At 36.9% G+C, this 10,637-nt stretch overlaps 1 protein-coding gene across 2 annotated transcripts in view; it reads left to right on the top strand.

Annotated features, from left to right (window-relative positions):
* LOC106871074 (long-chain fatty acid transport protein 6) overlaps positions 1 to 10,637 on the top strand; it is a 63,682-nt gene that overhangs the window by 30,496 nt on the left and 22,549 nt on the right. For both annotated transcript variants that reach the window (XM_014917347.2, XM_052977272.1), the window contains exons 4-6: positions 3,178 to 3,288; positions 7,678 to 7,902; positions 9,779 to 9,937. In XM_014917347.2, coding sequence (XP_014772833.1) covers positions 3,178 to 3,288; positions 7,678 to 7,902; positions 9,779 to 9,937 — 495 coding nt within the window. The remainder of the gene's footprint in view (positions 1 to 3,177; positions 3,289 to 7,677; positions 7,903 to 9,778; positions 9,938 to 10,637) is intronic.

The raw sequence follows: 10,637 nt of genomic DNA, 5'->3' as shown, positions 1-10,637 counted from the left end.
CTTTAGCAACACCAATTACAAAGAATTTGGGAGTGGTTCTGAAAGATGGAGAGAAGTATTGACAGACAGAAACTGGGTGGGAGCTGTCTTCAATAATTCAAGTAATGCTATATATTCAAAATTAACTATACATGCTGGTTTTGTTGTTGTTATTGTTGCTGCTACTGTTGTTATTGTCACTTATTTTTTTGTATTTTGATGCGACTTTCCTTCAGAAATTAGTGGTCCTAAACTCCCTAGGGAATTTTATGCCAGCTTCATCACTTTTATTTATTTATTTATTTATTTTTTCTTTGTTTTGAAACGAGATCGAAATAAACATTTTATACCGATAGATTTTAGACACTTTTTTTCTGAAACTGGTAAGATTATGTAGGGGGTGCAAATTTTGATCTTGCACCCCCTGAAAATTCTAGGGGGTGCAGGTGCACCCGCTGCACCCCCTGTTCCCGGGCCCTTGCTAATACTTACTTGATTTTTTTGGCTGTGCCAAAGAGGCACAGTTCTACTGGACGTTCTATTCTGATTTCCTTTATATTCCTCATCATACCATCTAATGTTTCCGGGGACCCAACAATAATTGGAATGATCTTCAACTTCTTCATTTTCCATAGCCGGGCTATTTTGTACTTAAGAGGGTTGTATTTATCTATTTTTTCACCTTCCTTCTTGACTATCTGTGGTTCAAAGGGGCATGCAACATCAACTATATAGCACGCAACATCAACTCTATAGCATGTGGTGCATCTTGTCAACCACCACTAGATCTGGTCTGTTATGCTCTAGCACTTGATCTTTTTAGAATAGGAAATCCATGAGGATTTTACTAGTCTCTGACTCCACCACTCTCTGCAGTTTGTGCTTTTTGTGCAGTTTCTAATGTAACATTTTCGATGCCTTATCATATCGCCACAACTCATAGTGGTTTTGGCCATATAGTTATTTTTTAGGGTTGTGTTTGTGTGTTTCCGTGTCTTTCAACATATAGACAATGTGACATAAACTTTAAAAAAAAATCACTTTCACTTTGAACAATTTACCTTAGTATGTGCATGATAATAAAATATTTTTATCTAACAAATACTTTACTGGCAGCATAGCAATGGGTAACCACCTAGTGCTTACATTATTGCAATGTTTTGCACATAAGCAAATAGATTTTATGCTATTTGTATCCATACTTTTGACTGGCTGTTGTGGATTCATTTCATAAGTGGAGGAGTATGTGAAACTGATGAGCAGAAATAACTGTGAAATATTGATATCTGTTGTTCTTATTCATTTCTAAAGTGATTCCATTTCACTTAACTTTGAAGTGTATTGTTTTTTTTTAGCACTACATCTTTACAGGGCATCTCTTTTAGATGATATACTGCAGCTTTTAAGCATTTAACAACATATATACATTAAGTATGCAATATTAATAATGTACATATTTTCATATATACCTACACACACACACGCACCACGCACAGGGAAGTCATTGCCTCAGTGAGGCCCAACATTCAAAGATCATCTTGTCCCATGTCTTCCTGTGTCTACCTCTTCCACAGTTAGAGATCAACACTTCTTTACACAACTGTCCTTATCCTAATGCACCGTTTTCTCTCTTGCACACCACATCGGATGCCTCTTATGCCCAACTTTATATATTAAGATATATACATGTATGTTTGTAGTATGTATGTATACTACATGCAAACAGAAAGAAAGCAAAGACCGAAAATTTTCACACAATGAATATTTAAGTATAGATATATGAACATTTATATATTAATAGATCAAACAAATAGAGTACAAAAGACAGAGAAAATGAAAGAGGAAGAAATTAGTCCAATGGCTGTTTCTGGGGTAGATCCATCATAATGTTGGTAGATGTAGTTCACCAAAAAATGCAGCCAGTAATGGAAACAGATAAACATTGATATATTGAACCTCCATCATCAGGGTAGAAAGAATCTTACATTTCAGATCATGATGCAGAAAAGTTTAAAGGTGGAATGTTTAAATGTGGAGAGCAAGCAGTATTGAAGGGAAGAAGTAGGAGGCTCTGTGGGGGTGTGGGAAATGTTGAGACAGGGAAGGATGAAAAGAGATAAGAGATTCAGTTCAGGAAGATGGAGGTGGGTTAACAATCAGGGTATTGAGAGAGGTAGTAGTAGTAGTAGATGTGGAGAGTTGGGAAATGAACGAGTGGGGTGGGATGGGTAGTCATTGAAGGTTAGTCAGTTGTTGGGTTTGTGAATAGATGTCAAAATTTAGGGATAATGGCTATAGAACTATGGGAAGTTGAGACAGTGAGAAAGTGGGAGGGCAATTATTAGAAGGAAGGAAAGGGTTTAATTCATAGATACTTATAGGGTGGCTAAGGGGGAATTCAAAGAAAGAAGTTAGATTGGTGGTGGAGGGAGATTACGAAGATATATGGAAAGCTATGAGAGAAGATAGAGATAAGTGGAAATGAATGACATACATTTTCAAGAATTACATAGTTAAAACAAAAATACATACATGCATGCACATGCATACATACAAAAATACATACATACATGGATTTGTGTTTGCCAGGAGAGAACCTTGGTAATAATGAAGCCCACTATTTGGAATAATTTTAAGGGCTCTAATTGAGTATTGAAAGGGGTGCAATGGGGCAGTGATGTATTCTTGATATGAAGAGTATTTCTGTTTCCTCGCTGTTGAAGAAGACAAGATTGGCATATGCCCATTGCAAGATGTTTTTGTAGTCATTGTTCATGCAGTCTGTATGTGTTTGGTGTATTATGTCTAAGTTACAAGTGGGTAATGTATGGTTGGAGGATGTAAGGAATGAATGGGGAGTAGCATGATCTTCATAAGAATGGGTGTTTCTAGATGTGGTAGCAACTAAGTGATTGATGTATAGAAGGAAGAGAATGGGAGACAATCCTTAACCCTGGAACACTCTGGAATTGTTAAAATCAAGGACAGAAATAGTTCTATCAACACACACACATATCTACTATGTCTCACTAACACATTCATTCTACTAACATTCCATCCAATCTTTCTTCCCCAGAACTCATTTACCTATAGATGCAGCTGTTTGAAAGAGATGGTGCGTCTGTTCTATAACCAGGAAAGCCACCATACATTGTATGTTTTAACAGTGATTCTAAAAGTATTCATTTTATTTTGCAGGTCTTATAAGAGTTGGCTTGATACCTTCATTATTGAACTTTAATGTTCAGGGCAAGGGTTTGGTTCATTGCATCAAAGTCTGTGAACCTGTTTGCATCATTGCTGATAGTGGTAAGCCTTCTTTTATTTTATCCCCTTTTTTATTTTTTTGTTTTGTTTTTACTTGTTTCAGTTACTGGACTGCAGCCATGCAGGGCTACAACTTTGAGGGGCTCAGCTGGACAAATTGACTCCAGTTATAATTTTTTATTTTAAGCCAGGGACATGTCCAAACCAGTACCAGATGTCAAGCAGTTGTAGGGTTAAACACAATACAATCAGAAAAAGACACACACAGGGACCTATACTTATACATATATATCTATCTTTGTACACACACACACACACACACACACGCATATATATATGTCTACACACACACACACACACGCACAGAGGCAAAGGTATGGTTGTGTGGTAAGAAGCTTGCTTTCCAATCACATGGTTCCAGGTTCAACTCCACTGCATGGTACCTTGGGCAAGTGGCTTGGGCTGACCATATTTTGCTATTTTATTATAGTTTTAGCTATAAAAAGAAAATGAAAAGGAAATGTAGACACTTGATATGGCTGTAAAAATTTATTTTGTATTTGACCTCATTTCACCCTTAGCTTTAACACTAGAAGGATCGAGTGCATCAACTGATGCATTTTGAAATCTTAATTGCACACATTTCAAAATCTATTGTGGATTTTGATATCATGGTGATTGACTTTCAATAGTTTTATGATATCTGTAGTTCTTATATGAAATAAACCTCCCTGTGTGTGTGTGTGTGTGTGTGTGCATTCGGTTTTCACCCAGAAACAGTTGCACGAATTGCTTCCATACATGGGATGCATAAATGATTTGACCCTGGATACATAATAGGCTTTTGAGATTATTTTTTTTTATCAAAAATAAATAATATTGCTTTAAATATTGAGTCAGTTCTTTAAAAAGGTTTTTCAATGTCAACTTCCAGTATTGGCTTAGCAATGGCAAAATTTTCCATTTTCACTTGTAAAATCTCTCACTCACTATTTTAATGTTTTCATTTTAAGTTTTAATTCGCTATTTGCAAACAGCTACGATAAATTACTGAAAGAAATATTTACTAAGTTCATAAATTTCGCTTGAACCTGCACACTTCGTTAATTTCTGTAAAAAGTTTTTATTTATTTACTTTTTGCGTGCTGTGTTCAGCTCTATGTTTTGTAGTCAGTCACTTACGCACACACGTGTTTTTATATGTATGTTTGTATTCATTTATGTATGTGTGTGTGTGTGTGTTTATGTATATGTGTGTGAGAGAGAGAGAGTGAAGGGGTGTGTTGTCATATATATGTATATATATAAATACATATGCATACATCTTTTTACTTGTTTCAGTCATTTGACTGCAGCCATGCTGGAGCATTGCCTTTAGCCGAGCAAATCGACCCTAGGACTTATTCTTTGTAAGCCTAGTACTTATTCTATCGGGCTCTTTTGCCGAACTGCCAAGTTACAGGCATGTAAACACACCTGCATCGGTTGTCAAGCGATGTTGGGGGGACAAACACAGACACAAACATATACACACACATACATATATATATATACAACGGTCTTCTTTCAGTTTCCATCTACCAAATCCATTCACAAGGCTTTGATCAGCCCGATGCTATAGTAGAAGACACTTGCCCAAGGTGCCACGCAGTGGGACTGAACCCATGACCATGCTGCTGGTAAGCAAGCTACTTACCATACAGCCACTCCTGCGCCTATGTATGTATGTATGCATGTGTGTGTGTGTGTGTGTGTGTGTGTGTGTGTGTGTGTGAGGGAGAGAGAGAGTGATGTCTAAGTGTCATTCTCTCTCATTTACTCTTTCTTACACACAGGCACACATACATACAAAAAATGATGTATGCATATGTATTTATGTATGTACGTATACATGACAACACATCTCTTCACTTACTCTCTCTCACTCATCCATTTCATCTGATGTTTGAAACTGTATATGTGTGTGTGTGTGTGTGTGTGTGTGTGTGTGCATGCATGCATGCATGTGGCATTCCACAATTGCCATTTATTGCAATCACTTTTGTGAAGATATTCACAAAACTCTTTTTTTCATTTAATCCTCGTTTTAATTTCCAAAAAAGTTTCCCAAGATGTAGATGATCAGTATTCTACTATGAAGCAAAGAGAATTACAGGTAGCCAGAGTCAATGCTGACGTCTGTAACTCTGCTAACTCTATTAAGTATGTTTGCAAATATATAAACAAAGATTTCAATGCTGCAACATACGCTCTTATGCAGAATGGCAGTCAGCAGATAAATAAAAATGAAGAAGATGCACAATATGACAGAGGAAAATACATCAGTACCAAGGAGGGTTTTAGGTGCATCTTCAATTTTCCCATTCATCAGAGGCACTCAGCCATCATTCATCTGAGTGTCCATCTAGAGAATGGCCACAGGGTTATCTACAAAACAAACAGCCTTGCAACAAGCACTTTCTCAAAAAGAAACAACCTTTACTGCCTTTTTTAAGTTGTGGCAAGTAGATAAAGATGCAAGAAAACTCATTTACCCACAATTACCCAAGTATTACACCTGGTGAAACAATAAATGGTACAAGAGGAAACGTGGGTCTGACACTCTTGCAAGAGTCAAGTGGCTCCTTTTGCATGAAGTATGTGATCCCAAATCATTCCAAGATTCAATAAATTTATATATTTAATAAATAAAGGCTTTCTACCTCTCATTTTCTTTTTCTTTTTTTCCCTTTCAAATTGAAAAACATCTTTGCATCAATTCACGCATTCTGGTCCTTCTTGAGTTAAGGATGAAACTGCGAGTCCTAGAACTGAAAGTAGGTCAAAGTGTATATCTCAGTGTTTCGTATAACAACTAGATGCAAAATGAAATTATATTAAAATAAGTTAAAATGAATTAAATCTTATCAAATTAAGCCTGGTATTTACTCTCTAGGTCTCTTTTGACAAATTGTTATATACATATATAAGATGGGATTCTTTCAGTTTATCCGTCTACCAAATCCGTGTGTGAGGCTTTGGTCAGACTAGAGCTGTCGTAGAAGACACTTGCTCAAGGTGTCTCACAGTTGGACTGAACCTAAGACTACATGATTAGGAAGCAAATTTCTTAACCACATAACCATGTTAATGTTTATATTTGAAATTAATAATTGTTTTAATTGATATTCTCCAAGCAATTAGTAAAACTGTTATCAGGTGACCAGTTTTCTATATCACATGTGGTTGATCTTATAGTATTTGTATTTAGTACGTAGAATGCTCTACTAAGATAAACCTTCCTCAGACATCATCATTGTCATCGTCGTCATAATCATCATCATTATCATCATTATCATCATTTAACATCTGCCTTCCTTGCTAGCATGGCATGGATTGTTTGATAAGATTTGATGTGCCACAGGAGTGAGCCACACTCAAGTGTCTGCTTTGGCATAGTTTCTATGGTGAGATGCCTTTCTTAGCGTCAATCACTCTACAAAGTGTACTGGGTGCATTTTTCATTGCACTTGCACCAAGTAACTCACAAGACAAAAAGAAAAATGTTTCCTTGATTGAGTGTGTGTGTGTGTGTGTGTGATTGGTAGATTGGAGAAATCCTAGAGCATTGGTGAAAACCATCATCATCATTGCCATTGTCGTCATCATCATCATCATCATCCTTATTGTTTTAGTGTCCACTTTTCAATTCTGGCATGGGTCAGATAGAGTTTTACTGAGACAGATTTTTCTATGGCCTGATGCTCTTCTTGCTAATTCTTACCTGTTTTCAAGCAAGGTAATATTTCCCATTTTCCCATGGTCAGACATATTTTCAAACAATATTACGAATGAATGACAGTCATTATAACAATCATGCTGTGTCGAGACAAGGATTCACAAACATACACACACATACATGATGATGATGGTAATGATGATAATGAAGACGGTACTGGTGGTGATGGCTGGTCTTCATGTCTGAAGATTATGAAGAAGATAGGCCAGCCTTCAAGTGGCTATGTAAATCAAAGAAGCAGGGTTGATATAAACTCACATTTCTAAGCCATTCACTTTTGATGATAGGTCTTTATGCCAAAAATGTATAAAGGGGCTCAACTTCACTTTTCACATTGGAACACTTTTCATTTTCATTTTCTTTTTATAGCTAAAACTATAGTAAAATAGTAAAATATGTTAGCCACGCATAAATAAATTCAGTTCACTTTGAACCACATTTACTGCTTAGTTGAAAATAGCTGGTTTCAAATGCGACTGCATCTTCTCTATGCACCAGAAACACACGTCTTTGTAATTCTTATACACACACACACACACGCATCTCTCCTTCTTCATTATTCGTTATTTTACTTCATTGCTACAATGCTTCAAGCGAACTACAATACTCTACTCTATGTGTAAAATTATCTATTGAAAATAATCTGTTTTCAGATCCTAATATGCAACGGAACTTACAACATGTCTATCCTGAATTGAACAATATTCCAGTTTATATAATTCAATCATATGAAATGTTTTATCCTCCACTTGAAATTTCTTGGATTGATTTTGATGAAATTTTGGCTACATCTTCTGACGCTCCAATTAACCCCGAAATAGCTAATTCGATTGGTTCTTTAAAATGTGCCATGTATATTTACACTTCTGGAACAACAGGTAAATAATAATTGCTTTTGTTTTTTGATGTATGTATGTATGTTTGAAAGTATCAAATGTTGCTGTTTGCATCATCCATATTTGTAAATGCTGTGGAGGCGCAATGGCCCAGTGGTTAGGGCAGTGGTCATGATTCTCAGACTGAGTGTTGTGTGTGTTTATTGAGCGAAAACACCTAAAGCTCCACGAGGCTCCGGCAGGGGATGGTGGCTAACCCTGCTGTACTCTTTCACCACATCTTTCTCTCACTCTTTCTTCCTGTTTCTGTTGTGCCTGTAATTCAAAGGGCCAGCCTTGTCACACTGTGTCACACTGAATATCCCCGAGAACTACGTTAAGGGTACACGTGTCTGTGGAGTGCTCAGCCACTTGCATGTTAATTTCACGAGCAGGCTGTTCCGTTGATCGGATCAACTGGAACCCTCGACGTCGTAAGCGATGGAGTGCCAACAACGCCAAATTTGTAAATGCTGGTGAAGACATGTGATCTTGTGGTTAGAGTGTTGCATTCTTGATTATAAGATTGTGATTTCAATTCCTGGACCAGGACTGTGAGTTGTTTTTGAGCAAGACATTTCATTTCACATTACTCCATTCCGCTCCCCTGTAAATGAGTTACTCTGCGATGGACTAACATTCTCTTCAGTGAGAATGTGGTGTTCTCAGTCTCTAACATGCCATAGGCCTGCTTACATAGCCAGGTGGGTGGCATCATTTGAAAGCTATAACTATATGAAAAAGAACATTGTAACCAGCAGCAAATCACAACACCTGATTGTCTGTAAATGCTGTTTAGAACAGGTAAATTCCAGGCTATTTTAAGTAAGCAACACATGCTTGATTCAGTGTTACCTCACTTCATTCATACCCTCCACCTTTGATTTCTCTCCAAAGATTGGGTATATTTTATAATAGAACAGTCATTTATATATCACAGGATCTAATGTTTTGTTGTTCTAGAGCACACAATACTGGCTTTGTCTATGTACTTCATTAGTGTTTCCAGTTACATTGCTTTGCTTAAGGTTTTGGTTTGGTGTTTATCACTAGTTTCCTTTATGTCACCAGATTGACTTCAGTAATCTTTAAGAGAGCTTCAACTGTGTTCAGACAAACACACACACACACACACACGACGGGCTTCTGTCAGTTTCATTTACAAGGCTTTGCTTGGTTCATGGCTGTACAAGACACTTGCCCAAGGTGCAATGTATTGAAACTGAATCCAGAACCAATGATTGAGAAGCAAACTTCTTACCACGCAACCATGTCAGTGCCTATAAGGCAGACAGACAGTTGACTAGCTGGCTGGCTGGCTGGCTGGCTGGCTGGCTGGCTGGCTGGCTGGTGTGTATGCACTATTCTTGTATGAGAATAATAAATTTGTACTCTGCAAAAGTATAGAGTAACATAAAAGTATACAGTGGGTGGTTGGTTGGTTGGTTGGTTTGCTGGTCGGTTGGTTGGTTTGTTGGTCGGTTGGCTGGTTGGTTGGTCGGTAGTTAGTTAGTTAGTTAGTTACAGGAAGATAGATATAGATAGATAGATAGTTTGATACAGAAAGATAGATAAAAATAGATAGTTTGATAGTTAGATACAGAAAGATAGATATAGATAGATAGTTTGATAGTTAAATATAGATTGATAAATAAATATAGATAGATCGATAGGCAGATATAGATATTGATAGATATAGATAGAGTGATAAGCAGATATAGATATTGATAGATATAGATAGATACACATAGATTTTAGATAAATATAGATATAGATAGATTGGTAGATAAATATAGATAGATAGATAGACAGATAGATAAAGAGATTATTGCTTGTTCCTTATCTCTTCCTATATATTTGCTCATTGTCTCAATTAAAGGACTGCCCAAGCCATGTGTTCTTACACATGTGAAATGTCTCATGGTTTGTATAATAGCTGACTTACTACAGATCACTCAACATGATATCATCTATAACACGCTGCCCTTCTACCACACATCTGGGCTTTTTCTTGGAATGTTTTTGAATATTCATGTTGGTAAGTAAATCAAACACTATTTTTCATCTGTATGTCAAATATTTTTGTATTAGCCTATACTCAAACTTACAAGTGCTAATAATGCACATCTCCAGAGTCTCTGATTTCTTTCCATATGACATATTATCATCATCATCATCATCATCATCATCATCATCATAATGTCCACTTTTCCATGCTTGCATGGTCAGATGGAATTTGATGAGGTGGATTTTTCTATGGCCAGATGCTCTTCCTGTGACGAACACTCACCTGTTTCCGAGAAAGGTAGTATTCCCCCTCCCCACCCATGATGAGACATTTTTCATGGAAGGTTAGATATGAAGGACACCGCTTGCATGATGGTGAAACTCATTTACAATCATCACATGATGTCAATGCAAGGAAACAATTACATATGCATGCATGAACACACACACACACACACACACACACACACACACACACATGCACGCACACACACACACACACATTCACACATACTACAGATTTCTTTTTAGTCTCTGTGAACCAAATTCACTCATACAAGGTTTTGGTTAGCCCAGGGCTATAGTAGAAGACACTTGCCCAAGGTGCCACACAGTGGGACTGAACCTGAAGTCATGTGGTTAGGAAGTAGAATTTTATACCACACAGTCATGTCTGCATCTGTAATAATAATCAAAATATCCTTGAGTGTGCATATATATATATATATATA

Source organism: Octopus bimaculoides, chromosome 2 (assembly GCF_001194135.2).
Source record: "Octopus bimaculoides isolate UCB-OBI-ISO-001 chromosome 2, ASM119413v2, whole genome shotgun sequence".
NCBI lineage: Eukaryota > Metazoa > Mollusca > Cephalopoda > Octopoda > Octopodidae > Octopus > Octopus bimaculoides.
Note: the sequence above shows the minus strand (reverse complement) of the source record. Positions and strands in the feature narration are given on the sequence as shown.